Source organism: Ostrinia nubilalis, chromosome 23 (genome assembly GCF_963855985.1).
Source record: "Ostrinia nubilalis chromosome 23, ilOstNubi1.1, whole genome shotgun sequence".
Classification (NCBI taxonomy): domain Eukaryota; kingdom Metazoa; phylum Arthropoda; class Insecta; order Lepidoptera; family Crambidae; genus Ostrinia; species Ostrinia nubilalis.
In genome coordinates, this window is record NC_087110.1 from 6416129 (window position 1) to 6432593 (window position 16465).

At 40.5% G+C, this 16465-nt stretch overlaps 1 protein-coding gene across 1 annotated transcript in view; it reads right to left on the minus strand.

Annotated features, from left to right (window-relative positions):
- Positions 1–16465, minus strand: part of LOC135083389 (uncharacterized) — a 95550-nt gene that overhangs the window by 38229 nt on the left and 40856 nt on the right. Inside the window, exons 42-52 of the mRNA XM_063978131.1 lie at positions 15924–16035; positions 15057–15227; positions 14422–14567; positions 7835–7940; positions 7371–7504; positions 6801–7002; positions 5918–6138; positions 4810–4945; positions 3866–4243; positions 3171–3416; positions 2112–2348 (exon numbers count right to left, since the gene is read on the minus strand). Coding sequence (XP_063834201.1) covers positions 2112–2348; positions 3171–3416; positions 3866–4243; positions 4810–4945; positions 5918–6138; positions 6801–7002; positions 7371–7504; positions 7835–7940; positions 14422–14567; positions 15057–15227; positions 15924–16035 — 2089 coding nt within the window. The remainder of the gene's footprint in view (positions 1–2111; positions 2349–3170; positions 3417–3865; positions 4244–4809; positions 4946–5917; positions 6139–6800; positions 7003–7370; positions 7505–7834; positions 7941–14421; positions 14568–15056; positions 15228–15923; positions 16036–16465) is intronic.

Consider the following 16465-nt stretch of genomic DNA (forward strand, 5'->3'; position numbering starts at 1 on the left):
TGGGCTAGCTGTGGCGTATTAGGAAACAAAAGCCTATCTTTCTGAACGAGGGATGTGACAGACTAAGGTCGACGTCATGCAGGTTCCCTTCAGCGACCGGCGGGTTTTCCCACTTGCCCTTGAGCTCGGCGGTCTTGTTCCTTTAACTACCGCGACATTATGACGTTAGGTCTATGGGCTAGCTGTGACGTATTAGGAAACAAAAGCCTACCTTTCTGAACGAGGGATGCGACAGACTAAGGTCGACATCATGCAGGTTCCCTTCAGCGACCGGCGGGTTTTTCCACTTGCCCTTGAGCTCGGCGGTCTTGTTCCTTTAACTACCGTGACGATTTGACGTCAGTCTTGTATTCAGGGTCTTGGGTCTATGGGCTAGCAGTGACGTATTAGAAAACAAATGCTACCTTTCTGAAAGAGGGATGTGACAGACTAAGATCGACGTTATGCAGGTTCCCTTCAGCGACCGGCGGGTTCTCCCACTTGCCTTTCAGCTCGGCGGTCTTGTTCCTTTAACTACCGCGACGATCTCAGTGACGTCGGCACTCAGCGTCAATCTATGGGTCGCTAGCTGTGACGTATTAGGAAACAAACCTTTCTAAACGAAGGATGCGACAGACTAAGGTCGACATCATGCAGGTTCCCTTCAGCGACCGGCGGGTTCTCCCACTTGCCCTTCAACTCGGCGGTCTTGTTTTCGTCGCGGACATTCCAGCTGAGCCGCGCGGAGCCGTCCAGCATCGTGTCTTGCAGCCTTTATAGAGCTTAGAGAACAGGGAACAGAGTTACTCACGTTTTTTTTTATGCCACTGACGATCTTAGTCACACATAAGTCTTGTTATAAGCTTCTATCTATGGGTCGCCAGCTGTGACGTATTAGGAAACAAAAGCCTGCCTTTCTGAACGAGGGATGTGACAGACTAAGGTCGACATCATGCAGGTTCCCTTCAGCGACCGGCGGGTTTTCCCACTTGCCCTTCAGCTCGGCGGTCTTGTTCCTTTTAACTACCGTGACGATATGACTTAAGTCTTGTATTCAGGGTCTTAGGTCTATGGGTCACTAGCCGTGACGTATTAGGAAACAAAAGCCTACCTTTCTAAAGGAGGGATGCGACAGACTAAGGTCGACGTCATGCAGGTTCCCTTCAGCGACCGGCGGGTTTTCCCACTTGCCCTTCAGCTCGGCGGTCTTGTTCTCTTAGTGACGTCAGTCTCGTATTCAGTGTCTATCTATAGCTCGCTAGTTGTGACGTATTTGGAAACAAAAGCCTACCTTTCTAAATGAAGGATGCGACAGACTAAGGTCGACATCGTGCAGGTTCCCTTCAGCGACCGGCGGGTTCTCCCACTTGCCCTTCAGCTCGACGGTCTTGTTCCTTTAACTACCGCGACGATCTCAGTGACGTCAGCACTCAGCGTCAATCTATGGGTCGACACTAGCCGTGACGTATTAGGAAACAAAAGCCTACCTTTCTGAACGAAGGATGCGACAGACTAAGGTCGACATCATGCAGGTTCCCTTCAGCGACCGGCGGGTTTTCCCACTTGCCCTTCAACTCGGCGGTCTTGTTTTCGTCGCGGACATTCCAGCTGAGCCGCGCGGAGCCGTCCAGCATCGTGTCTTGGAGCCTTTATAGAGCTTAGAGAACAGGGAACAGAGTTACTCACGTTTTTTTTTATGCCACTGACGATCTTAGTCACACATCAGTCTTGTTATAGTTCCAAAATACTGAACTGTCCTGTGCATGACATTGACAGTGGGGCGCCACCGTTAATACCGGGTCGCTGGTTCCGATTTTTGCCATGTTGGAAACCATATAGTTGAACGATGGGAGCGCCCCCCTGTCATTGAGTTTGGTGGGACAGTTCAGCGTGGGTCATCTATATCAGCGTCTATCTATGGGTCGCCAGCTGTGACGTATTAGGAAACAAAAGCCTACCTTTCTAAAGGAGGGATGCGACAGACTAAGGTCGACATCATGCAGGTTCCCTTCAGCGACCGGCGGGTTCTCCCACTTGCCCTTCAACTCGGCGGTCTTGTTCCTTTAACTACCGCGACATTATGACGTTAGGTCTATGGGCTAGCTGTGACGTATTAGGAAACAAAAGCCTACCTTTCTGAACGAGGGATGTGACAGACTAAGGTCGACGTCATGCAGGTTCCCTTCAGCGACCGGCGGGTTTTCCCACTTGCCCTTCAACTCGGCAGTCTTGTTTTCGTCGCGGACATTCCAGCTGAGCCGCGCGGAGCCGTCCAGCATCGTATCTTGGAGACGGTATAAAGCTATGAGGTTGAAGGAGCGCAGCGGGTACCAGACGTTCATTATTATTTGCTGGGATTCTGTTTCGTCCTGGAATATGCAAAATTAATTAAGGTAGCTGGATGCGGGCGGCGCAGGACCGGTCTTTGTAGAAAAAGCTTTGGGGGAAGCGTTTGTCCAGCAGTGGACGTCTTTTGGATGAAACGAACGAACTATTTAAGATAGATAAAATACTCTTTATTGCACATCACATAAGAGACAAATAAAAGTAAATTAAATTGAAATGGCACAATTTAGGAGGTCTTATCGCTAGGACAGTAAGGCCCAGAACAGACGGTGAAACGCAACTGCAACGAAACTGCAACTTTTTGATGATTCTGATGAATGAAACTGTAACTGAAAGTTTCAAACTAGTTGCGTCATGTGTGGTCTCTCAACGGACGCTATGGCAGAAACTTAGATTCAACTCAAAAGTAACTAACAGTTGCAGTTTCGTTGCAGTTGCGTTTCACCGTCTGTTCTGGGCCTAACTCTTTCTTTAACACCACTTTACTACTTGTTGCTACACGCTACCTTTATCAGGTCATCGGTTCATCAAGTGTGAAGTCTGTCTACACTACGTCTCCCGGTTCATGGTCATCTTTCGAGAACCTTTCTGTCCCAAAGGCCATCAGTTCAACGAAATAATGTGCCCAGGCTACTGCCAAAAGTTTGGCAATTCTGCATGCTATGTTAGTTATTTAGGATCCCCTATGGAACTCGTCATCTCTGAATCGAACCATAAAAAGAAATTGTAACTAACTTGCAATATTTTTAACCATATCAGTATGGATCGAATTATTTTCATAGATTTGAACCATATACTCGTATTATGTTAATAAATTTCAAGTTATCAACAATAAACCAACTTACCGTGGTCATATTCGTGACGTGCAAGTCATACTTCAACCACGTATCCTCAGCCCATTTGACCTTGCTGCCTTGCTTGAGCTCCTTATCGACCGCCTCGTACTTATTCTCGAAAGTCCATGTTCGGTTCCCGTGGATAGCCATGAGCTCCATGTTTTTGCCGGATTCGTAAGTGAACACGTCCAGTTTGCCGGTCAGGTTGAATTTGGTCGCGTTGTGGAGGTGGAAGACGGTGGCTTGTTTCACGTCCTGAAAGTGGTTAGATTGTTGAAGTAATAGCTGACGGTTTTTGTGTCGCTATTGTGGTGAACACACCTTTCATAACAATAAATAAGACAATCGCAAAAAACAGTCAGTAAAGGAGGACTTATCTTTGTCAAAGCAATTTCGTTTTGCCGACAATTTTTGTGATTAATATAAAATCATAAATTCCCTGGTGGTCTATACAAGTGATTTACGCCCATTAGACCGATTTCCACGATACATTATTTAAGTTTAGCATAAATACACACAATATTAAATTTCATTCACGAAGAAAATATAAGCTGCAGGCCTGCTTGTTAACACTATTTGACTTCTTATGAGTCTATCTATCGCTGTCTTTTATGCCTTTAACTGGTTGCAAGTGTAATGATAGACACAGACGTAATTCTAAGAATTGTCCCACTGACTTACACAAGAGATAGGAAATAACTTACCACATTCCCGGTATTATCAAACTCGTGTATATACTTCACACCGACAGGCGTGTGAACATTTTCCACTTCAATATCCGTAGTCGTCAAATCTAGTTGCCTCTCGCTCTTGCTCAGTATTTGTTTAAAGGAACCTTTGACGAATCTCTCTCTGTCTAAATCTATAGTAGCGTTCCCATTGCTCCAAGTGTCAGTTTGGACGTAATAGTACTCTGTTCTAACAAGATGCTGTGTATTTAGTGGTATGGATAGAGATACTGTGCCGGTTTGGGTGAAGCCTTTAGTTTGTGGCGTGTAGAGGTGGGTCGTGTTTATGGAAGCTGACTTATTCGGCCAAAATAGGTCGACTTTGTTGTCTGACGCTTCGTCTAAGTAGTTTATCTGTGGAGAAACGAAGAGGTTTAGGCTGAGTGGCAGCATCTTACTGTAACTTTAGCAAACGTCAAAAATCTGTCAAACTCTATACAAAAACACTGGTTGTTGTTACGGTAAAAGTAACGTGGTCCACAAGGTGGACCGACGACATTATAAAGGTAGCAGGAAGGCGCTGGACGCAGGCCGCTACCAACCGGGCAGCATGGAAAGCATTGGGGGAGGCCTATGTTCAGCAGTGGACGTCCTACGGCTAAGATGATGATGATGAAGGTGGTGCAACTCAGCCTTAGTGTTGTTTGATATGCATAGTTTTCTTCCAGAAGCAAATGCATTTGTTTTAGTTATTGGCCAACATTACAAACGTGAAAGTTTGTAATGTTGGTCAAATTAGGGATGTTCAACAATGTTATGATAATAAGAACATAGGCCTCTACTTAATCTAAGTTCTACATAAATAACAAAAAAGATACTATAACGATGACTTGATTAAAGTAATATTTACTTCTACAGAAAAAAAAGACATGAAATTTGTAGATCCACTTATTTCGATTTTCAACTTTAATCTTACTCACATTAAGTATAGACTTCAACCACGGCAGTCGTCTGAAGGGCGTGGTCAGGTTGAAATGGCCGTCAGTGTGACGTATTCCTCCATAGCGGATGTCTAATTCACCGATTTGGCTTGAGCCTGGGCGGTGCATTACACCCCTAAAAATAAAACAAAATCTATACTGATATTTTATACTCATGCTATTATTCTATTCTTCCTTGGGATAATGTTGACCTTCATTGGTTTTTATTGGCAGTCAAGCTGTAGATCTGGGCTACACAAGAGTTGCAGCGTTGGGAATTAGAGGTGGGAATAGTCCTGTTAATAATTCGTTTCAGCGCCAACTGATGCAATGTCCCGAAGTAGTGCGTAACGCCACAGAATAATAATACGTGCTACGTACACACGGCCACACAGTTAACTATCCATTTCCGTTTTTGCTCTCGCTCTCATCAAATTGTGATTCTTTGCGATAGAACGAGACGACATGACAGGCAATGGATAGTTAACACTGTTGCCGATGGTACGAAAAGTTTCAACTCAATAATATACAGGCGGATCGAGTTAACTGCGCACTTGGCAGCCGTGACGTCACATCGACGCTCTGGTACGGTCAGGGGGCGTAGTGTGAGTTTACATCAAACGTCGTCAAGTGAGCACGTAAAAAAATTACAATAAATGTATGACCGATTGTACAGCGCCCCTAGCGGAAACTTAAAGAACTAAACATTTCATTTTTTTTGTTAAGGGGGCGTCCATTAATTACGTGAGACGTTTAGGGGAGGGAGGGGGTCTCGACAAATAACACGTAATTTTTTTCAGCAAGAAAAAGGGTAAAATTGCGAGAAAACTGGGTTATTTTAAATTAAAAAAATAAATATATTTCAAGATGAATCTTATAACTAACATTTTCAATGTATCGCTGTTGGTTTCTATAAACAAATAAATAAATAAACGATAATGATAAATTTACCCTTACATTGCAAATATGTATTTTAAGAAATCTCACGTGAGATTGTAGGGAGGGGGAGGGGGTTTAGAAAAATTTCACTAAGGGGGGCGGGGGGGTTGAAAAATTGCCAAAATTGTCTCACGTAATTAATGGACGCCCCCTGACTACGCATACTCACTTGATAATCTTATAGTTGTGCACCATATCCTTCTGGTACGACCCTTTTAGCTTGAAAGTCTCTTCGTCTTCATACAACGGCGATCGTAGCGCGTAGTCCACGAAGTGAGACCCGTTGATGTCCCATTTGTACGAGAGTAGGTTGTTGACGCGTTTGTATGCAGCACTGGACGTCCAGGTTATGGTCGAGTTTGTGTCTATGCTCTCTGGTAGCATTAGAATCTGGGAATGACAATAATGTTGCAAAGAGGTGTCTTTTATTTACGTCATTAATAATGTAAGCTAGGCTCTCCATTTACGAGTATTTATTGTCAGAATATTTTGGGCCAAGACAAACAAGTCTGATGCCCGTTTTCACCATCGATCCCTAGTTTTTAAGTGACCCCTATGGTAACACATAACAGGAATTTTGTTTTCATAGGGGTCACTTAAAAATTTGGGATTGATGGTGAAAACAGGCATGAATCTTTCAATGTCTCCAAAAGTACGTGTAACGCAAAATAAATACAAAATGGAGAAAGAACAAAATGGCGACCGATGCAGAATGGAACTTGTCAAAGTGTAAGATCAATGAACTTTTGTCCAGATTCACTTTAAATGATCTTAGAGAAAGACCTCAGAGTAACAAACACTCCTTTGGACACCAGTGACGATTTTCGTCAATACACAGGGAGTGCATATCCACGTTTGATTTTGATAATAAGGCGTCAGATCTTGAGACTGTTGTCCCTTAACGACATACAAGGATGAGTAGCAGCAACTTACTTTAACCGTAACTAAAATAATAACCGGTGTTTCTTGGATGAATTTTGACAGAATTTTGTCGTTTAAGTTAAAATAAGATGGTGCAACCCAGCCTTATAGAAAAATAAAGAGTTACTCACGTTCCCTTTAACTCCTGTGACGATCTTAGTGACGTCAGTCTTGTACTCCGCATCTATGATCTTCATAGGTTCGTTTGCAGTACCAAGGTCACCGTCTATATACAGGGTGTGCACATCTACGTTTGGTTTGGGTAAAATAGCGTTGATCTTGAGATTGAGTCGCCGGTCCATTATGTAGCCGAACGATGCGTTGCCGCCGATCCTAGGAGGACAAAGAAATTTATAGTCACGTTACTGTTTCATTTCTTTTCTCGGACATAAATAATGAATTTATTACTTAGTAATACGACACTCGATTTGCTAGAAGTAAAATTAGACCAGTTGTAGTAAAGCAAGAGTAGATTAATAATGGCAAACACCTCAAATAAGACAGCACAGAAACCTTCTCCAATTTATTCCGCTACTCTGCATTAGAATTATTATTACTAAATCCAAAAGATTTTTATAAATGTACAGTTATAAATAAACAGCATATCAGAATATACATGTTTTGCAAAATGACACTTATTACAAATTAATAAGGTGCCACAATGTTTTGCTTGATCTGCCGTAGTCTATGCAATAACTTACTGCCAGATGCGATCCAGGTCCATTTTGAAGCCGGCGTCCGTTTTGCTGAGGCCATCGGGCAGCGTGCTGTTTCCGAAGTAGATGTCTAAGTCCACGCTCTTTTCTATCTTCTTCACTAGTTGGTGACCGATCGCCTGTAAGGATACAATGATCGTGTATTTAGGCGCATTTTACGACATTCATGGGAAGAGTGAGGCCCCGTACTAAGTGGACCGACGACATGATGAAGTTCGTGGGAAGTACCTGGGGGATGGTTCTTTTGTACTGTGCCAGAAGATCATGCCCATAAGCGACACTTGTGTCCTTTAAACACAGGCGATCAAAGTGGAATTAGACCGGTAAATATGCGTACATGCCTCTTACGAGTACCTAGCACGATCGCTTTACGTCTATGTTCTCTTTGTTTAACGCTAATACTTTCTTTAATGCTACAACGCGAAAAACAATCTAAGAAAAGTACTAACCTTGATGAAAAGATCTCCAATCAAGAAGCTCCATTTGAGGTCGCCTTCGCCTTTCATATCGGGCAGCTCATAGTTGCAGAGTAGATAACCTGTCTTGGGTGCGAATCTAAAACAGACAGAAAAAAATAACTTTGACATAACAGTAAATAAGCCTATTTGTAACACAAAAAAAATGTCTTCGAGCTATTTTCAATGTGCCACCATGGACACCATGTGCACCAATATTTAAAGAAAACAAGCTCTTAACTCTTCCCTGCTTATACAGGGTGTTACTTTGCATTCTTGCCATATTTACAGAGGTTACTATATTACTGATACTGAACACAAATCCGTAAAAAAATAATGCCCGAAAAATTTTTTTTTTAATCTTGAGTATTTTATTTTATCGACAATATGTTAAACACACCACTAATTATCGTAACGCATGCACATCACTTGTTGGCGATGGCGATGGAGACTTTTTATTGTATTTTTAAATATTTATTGCAATCTATTGTCTTTAAAATGTCTTTTTGACACTTGTAAAAAACTGAGAAATCCATCAAACACAAATCACGTTTTAAATAATACAAAAATGACTGAAGTGTATTCAAACAACGAATAATTTAATCAAAATGGTGCTTGGAGTGTCTGCAAGTCGTCTTAGACGAAATGCTTGATGACGTACCCTTAGCGTTACACCAAATGCTCTACTACCAGCAGGATGGTGCTCCCCCACAATAAAGACGTCAAGTGCGCGAATAATACGTTTGGTGAACAGTGGATTGGACGAGGGGTCCAGTAGCTTGGCCACCACGATCCTCGGACCTGACACCAATGGATTTTTGGAGTGACTTGAAACGACTGGTATGCGCAGAAGAGATAAACAGTGTAAACGCGTTACATGAAAGGATTGTTTTAGTGAAACTGTGATACAAAAACGTTTATGTGTTGCGAAAACTAAAGCGAAAAACCTACGCTTCGCCGTGCTAGACTGTGCCTTCATCAGAACGGAGGACACTTTGAACACTTGCTTCGCAGTACGTAAAATTTGTAAGTAGAAACTTATGAATAAATAATTAATTGTGAATAAGGTGATTTCATTTCATACTTAATTTATTAATTTGTAAAAATAGGGTACAATGTTGTAAATTAATTGAAACCCTATTAATTATTACGTATTTTTGACGGTCCTAAGCCCGTAAAGTAGAAAGGAAAATCTGAAATCAACTGAAGAGTATTTTAAAATAGTTATTGACTGGATAAAAAGTCTGGTACCCAAAGCCATAAAATTAAGAACTAGGCCACGCCCACTAGGTTTATTCCACTTGCACCTGTAGAACGTGCGAGACAAAATTGGTTTATTCCAATTTGTACGGAAAAACCAAATTTACTAAAATCTTAGTGTACTTTCTTTATGGGAGTCTCTTGTTTATCTTAAATAATAGGTATTGTTACCTACTTTTATCTCTGTGAATATGGCAAGAATGCAAAGTAACACGGTGTATATCTTCGAATTGTGTAAATTTGTAAAGACTCATCCCAACTTGTTTTCTAAAGGACAATGTTCGTTCTCCATACATTGTTCGCCTAAAGAACCAACAATTTTGACATATTACTACCCGAAAGCGAAATAATACGATTCTGTGTGTAAGAACAATGATTCCTGATGGACACTTGCCATAAAATTAATGATTAAGAATATTAAATCACAGCGATTTTATAATATGTCGTTTATGACAACATGGCGTCTAATGTATTGTGTGAATGTATGAACACCGATTCGCGAAAAATGTTTTGTATTGTCGTCACGCCGAGTCGCAGCCAAATAGTATAAAATAATAGAACAAGTTTTAGAAATACAACTCGGCATTCCACTTTTACAATATGCCCACATATTGCACGTAAATAAACAACATGAATCGTAGGTTGTTTCCACCCTTGTCATCTGACACATGAAATAAACTCCTATTGTATTATAGATATCGAAGCCGAATCGTATATAATAATAGAATGGGTTTTGGAGATCACTCGGGGTTCCACTTTTATAAAATACCTACATATTACATAAAAATACCACGAATCATGAGTTTTCTTTTCACCATTTACATCTGACACGAGATAACAAACTCCTATCTCCATGACTACCATCGTAGTCTATGCCAAAGACTACAATATTTTAAGCAAGAAGTTTCAAACCTTAGCGGCTACGGTAACCCCTGGGCCACATACATCATGATAACATTCGGTCGACACCGGAACGAAGTCTTGCGATTATGCAAAAAAGCATCGTATTCTAGTGCGGCTATATCACGTTCAACCGGGGTTTTAATTCGACTAAAGTCCTGACTAAAGACTGGAAGAAAATACGCCGCATTGTATGAGCACTTCGTGTTCGTTAAAGCGGCTTCAGATCTAGAGCCCACATAGTTTTCTTTCCAATAATATCCGCAAGTAGCGCTGCATGATCTTTACAACAAAAACGGCAATAGTTATTAAGGTGCCAAAATTATATGATTACTTTGGCACGGTATTATACACGTTCGAAGATTTGTCATTTTCATTCATTTCTTCATCATCATCATCATTTCAGCCACAGGACGTCCACTACTGAACATAGGCCTCCCCCAATGACTTCCACATCGCACGGTTGGTAGCGGCCTGCATCCAGCGCCTTCCCGCTACCTTTATCAGGTCGTCGGTCCACCTTGTGGTGGGTTGACATTGCAGAATATGACTTTTGATAGGTTCATCATAGAATTCGGCGGGGATATCCTCACGGAGGAAGTTCGTAAAAGGGCGGAACAAGATCTTATAATAATGCAAGGCCGAAGCTGTTACGCGCGTGCTCCTACGTGTAATCCGGCGAGTATGCAATAAATAGTAATGTCTGGTAAATAGTGGTAATACGTATCGTTCGTTCGTTCGTTTCAGCCGAAAAGACGTCCACTGCTGGACAAAGGCCTCCCCCAAGGATTTCCACGAAGACCGATCCTGCACCGCTCGCATACAGGCACCTCCCGCGACCTTCACCAGATCGTCGGTCCACCTAGTGGGAGGCCTGCCCACGCTACGTCTTTCGGCTCGTGGTCGCCACTCAAGAACTTTCCTGCCCCAGCGGCCATCAGCTCTACGAGCTATGTGCCCCGCCCAGTCTATGTCTGTATGCGCTACGATTACAGGGTATCATTTTGCATAGTCGCAAGACTTCACTCCGCTGCTGTCAAATCAATGTCGCATAATGTTATCGCAATGTGTGTGGCCCTTGGCCAAATCACAGAAGCCTATGCGAAGAAAGAGCACTTGAATGACAATAAAAATCAGGGTTACCATTTTATAAGATTTCCTCACTATTGAGGGTAACAAAGTAACATTAATAATCTAGCCATTAATTACATTTATTACCTATACGAGAAAGTAAAGCAACATGCGGTTTTATTTTAATTTGTAAAATATTAAACCCCTCATATTTGTAACAGTTTGTTCCAAGTTTAGTTTTACTGTTTTGTTAACAGTATTGCTGTTTCAGCTGTCACTGTGAAGCTTTGGGAAAATAAATAAATAGAAAAAATATTAACATAAATATTTATTTAAGTTTTTATGTTCATTATCATAATATGCCAATTTAAGTTACACTGTGTGACAGTCTTTGACACTAAACAAACTCTTCAGCTTAATAATACCTACCTACAGGGCGTTTTTATAGTTACTCTTGCTGATGAAACAAGAAGGGTTGATTCTACTACTGAAATACAACTACTTTTCTTACAGGACCAATATCAAATTCTCAAAAAAATTCACATCCTCGTGATGGTGATAATTTCTATGGAGAGGTTTTTTTTATATTCGGTCTCTTGGGATAAGTTATTCCATTTGAGCAGTAGAATTAATCCTTTTTATTCGATCACATATAAAAACAACACAAGTGTTTAGGAAAACTTCTTCTTTGGTATGGTATCACTACGGAGTTATAATGTCGGCAACTCTGTATCACTGACTTGTAACTTTCAAACAGCATGAATAATAAGGGCACCACATTGGTTTTCTTTCTGAAAAAAGGCTTTCAGTTTTAGTACTAACCCTTTAGCACTATTTCATTGAAATAAAAATACAATAAACGCACAGAAGACTGAAATTGAGTCAACTGACGTGACATTTATAATTTGTTGACATTATGACAGTTTGACAAGACTAGGGATTGAAAAAGTTTTAATTGAAAAAGTAAAATGACAATTTATTAAAACGATTCACATGGATATAATCGATTAAAAATATTTATAAAATGTTCTGATACTTGCCTGTAGCGATTATCCAATCCTGGTTTCTACTGAAAAACTACCTCGTGGCAAGATTTTAATAAAATAATAAAATCTTTATCTTCTCTTTCACAATCTATAAAAGTTCATTTGGTCTATTATTATACATGTGCTATGAATGAGGGTTTTCGCGATTGAAAAATCCGCGAGATGGCAATACGTAGACGCGAGGTCCAAATGCTGCATGATTGGTGGATATCTGTCAATGTCATGTCAAAAATAACCAATCATGCAGCATTTGGACCTCACGTCTACGTATTGCCATCTGGCGGATTTTTCAATCGCGAAAACCCTCATTGGCATAGATTATGAGAGACTGGCAACTATACTAGGTTGATATCAGGTGATCCGTCTGCTCATTTGCCTCCTGTCACATAAAAAAAAAAATATATATGTTTCTCACACTTCAACTGGCATTGGATTCAACATCGGATTCTGACACTTTTACAGTTATGATACCATGAATATCAGTTTATGGTCCTAATTATTTTTATTTTATTTACGACCTTCGACCAGTTGGACACTTTAGATATCTTCTTGTAATAGTGTCAAACTGTCAATATCTTTTTAGCTTTTAACGCAAATCTAGTCTTCAAAGCAGTTTAATCGATTTATTTTATTTTCAAAATCGATATTTTATTGTCTATGATGGCCGCAGGAACATCACTATACATGGACTCCCAGCAATAAAGTACGGTAATGCCTCGTACAGATTTTATCGGCAAAAATTATGGAACTTGATAGGTTTTAGACCATGCCACGCACCAAAACGTCCGGAAGTTGTAATAGTATTATAGAATAAACGTTAAAAGACTTATTTATTTAATTTTTCAATGCTTAAGTGTCCATTAGAATGAAAGGGTGCTTAATGTATTAAAAAAAATAGAAAATAATTATGATGGGTTAATGTTTTTGGGCGGTTTTTTAGGCGGTTTCTGACAATGTCCTTTGAAGATGTGTACAAGTTTAGCGGAAGACACAAAAATAAACTGGCGCACCCAGTGGTCAAAACTGGACTATGCGGTCGTAACTCGCACATTATGGCTGTTACTATTTATAATAAATTACCCAACCAAATAAAAGACCTTAATGGAAATCTGTTTAATAAGAAACTGTATAATTTGTTATGTGAAAAATGTTTTTACTCAGTTAAGGATTATTTGACATGTAAATTACAATAAACAATTTGACATCTAATTTAATTTATTGAAGTAAGATTATTATAATTAATATTATTGAATAACTAATTGAATTTATAATTGTAATTGTAATTTATAATAATGATTTTTTATGCACAAATTCACATGCCAGCTACGCTGGTGAGATAAGCTGCACCTCTTTTTAATTTAAGACCACATATTTTATTGTACCACATTATCTCGGTGAATAAATAATCTTTGAATCTTTGAACAGGAGATCCACCAAATCCCATAGAAAATCCTGAGAGAGTCTACCTACACAAATATAGCTTGACTTACACAAAGACAGCGTCGCCTTGACAAAAATCCTAGTTTTAGAGCTGGGGGGAGTCAACCTAAACAAATATAGCTTGACTTACACAAAGTCAGCGTCGCCTTTGACAAAATTCCTTGTTTTCATTTAGAGCATAGAGGAGTTGATCTAAACAAATATAGCTTGAATTACACAAAGTCAGCGTCGCCTTTGACAAAACTCCTTGTTTTAGAGCTTAGGGGGGTCAACCTAAACAAATATAGCTTGAATTACACAAAGTCAGCGTCGCCTTTGACAAAACTCCTTGTTTTTGAGCTTAGGGGGGTCAACCTAAACAAATATAGCTTGAATTACACAAAGTCAGCGTCGCCTTTGACAAAACTCCTTGTTTTAGAGCTTAGGGGGAGTCGATCTAAACAAATATAGCTTGACTTACTCAAAGTCGGCGTCCCCTTTGACAAAGATCCTTGTCCTGTACCTGGGGAGTCGAGCTAAAGAAACTGACAGTTTGACTTACACAAAGTCGGCGTCGCCTTGACAAAGATCCTTGTTTTAGAGCTGGGGGGAGTCAACCTAAACAAATATAGCTTGACTTACTCAAAGTCAGCGTCGTCTTTTACGAAAAACCTTGTTTAAGAGCTAGGGGGAGTTGACCTAGACAAATGTAGCTTGACTTACACAAAGTCAGCATCTCCTTTGATAAAAATCCATGTCTTATTGCTTAAGGGAGTGGAAATTAAGAAACAAACTTGGACTTACACAAAGTCAGCGTCCCCTTTAACAAAGATCCTTGTGTTATACCTGGAGGGAGTGGAAATTAAAAAACAAAGTTTGACTTACACAAAGTCAGCGTCGCCTTTCACAAAGTGGATCCTCTGTAGCGGAGTGGCGGCCTGCACGCTGACCGCACGTCGCAGGCCCGGGTACGCGGCCAGGTGCGCTTTGAAGTATAGGTCCTTGCCTTCTTTCAGCTGGGGCGAGTCGAGCTGGAAAGAGGAGGTAGTAAGAAAACTGCCTCACGTTACTGCCAAACAGTTGGCATCACTGGCGAGTGACAGAGCCTTACTCTACAGTGGCGCCAACTGGTAAGCACTAAAACAATAGCTTTTATTCTTGTATCATATGTAAGGATCTTGATGTCGACTATATGACATGATGATGACCTTCTGACAAGAGTCATCAGCCGATTTAATGTGCCGCCCAAAGTAAATAATCATTTCATTCATTCAGATTTATGCTACAATTTACAGTACTGCGTGAATTTTTTATTTATTTATGAATAGAACGGTAGTACCAATTACACTATTCTGACTTACTTTCTGCTTTGATCGAACTACTACAGCAATTGTTGTTTAGAAGGAAATTGTACATGAAACATAAAAACTGCAGTAACATCTTATATAGTTTTAATAATGTTGATTTTGCAACAAACATTTACGATCTACTGGTGACAGAACACTAAAAATTACTCTTACCTTAAAGTACAAGTCAGTGTAATTGTCCCCCTTCTTGGCACCGGCTTTCACCGTGGCCTGCACTGCACCGGTGACCTGGGAGGTGGCTATAAACTGCTCGGCACTGGACTCGAACCGCATGACCACGTTGATCGGCTGCCCTTCGCCTTTCGGCACTAGCACTAAAGACATCTGTGGTCAAACGAATGAGTTGCATTTAAACATTGTAGATTGAATAATGGCGGCAAGCGCAGCGTAAGACGTCTACCCATAAGGTGGATAGATGACTTCATAAAGGAAGGCGCTGGATGCAGGCCGGTACTAACCAGCCAGTCTGGAAATCATTGGGGGAGGCCTATGTTCAGCAGTGGACGCCTTGTAGTTGAAATGATGATGATGATGAAATTGGGTAATTGTTCAACACTAATTGACATAATTATGATGTGCGATGTAGATGTCGTAAAAGGCGACTAAGGGAGAATAATGTGCGAACGTCAGCAGGGTTACTCCGAAACGCCGTTTACGTAGTTTTGGATATATTTATCACTGCTGCTCATTCTGACACCTCGCTTTGTGTGAGAGGGGTATACAAACTTTGGATTACGTTTTTCGGAGTAGCCCCACAGGCCTCTCTAACCCATCTGGCCAGATTAAGAAGTGTATGCCAAATTCTCTCTGGTAAATAGGAGTAGGTTGTGATTCTGTAGTGGAGACTAAAGAATCTGATGATGGTGATCAGAAATAAATCCTAATTCTGGTGTTAAATTTTAAAATTTCTATTTTTAGTTGCTTTGAAATTGACTGCATAGAAAAGTTGGTCAAAATAGTGACGTCATCGGGTGTATTTGTTTAGTTTATGATAGAGCAACAAAATATCCCATTACATACCTCTAGTGGTTCCCTTGAAGTAACTTTTCCTGTGATCGTATACTCCATGGTGTCAGTAGTCAGTGATCCTTTTATGTCGTCTTTTTCAAACTCGGAGATAATTTTCATTGCTCTGAAAAAATATAACGATTAGTATCGATGATGGGCGATGGCACATCAAGCTAAATACTGTAGCATCTTAAGTGATAGTATTAGATGCTTTTTCGCAACAACAAAGTGTAATCTGATGTGCTGTCAACTGTATATTGATCTATAGCAGTGGTTCTTAACCTTTAAGTCATGAGGGACCATTTTACCAAATTTCTGTCTTGTCAGGGACCACCTCATAATCGGTCAAAACCAGTTTGACTGCAAAAATCAGTTAAAAGTGGTTTTAATCAAGGTGTGTAAGTGCACTTCGTGGACCACTTAGAATGTCTCCAGGGACCACCAGTGGTTCGCGGACCACCGGTTAAGAACCACTGATCTATAGCATTATTTGTAAATAAAGTTTTTTTTATTGTGTGGCAGACTTCTTTTGTCGCGTCTGGCAGTTGGAAGTT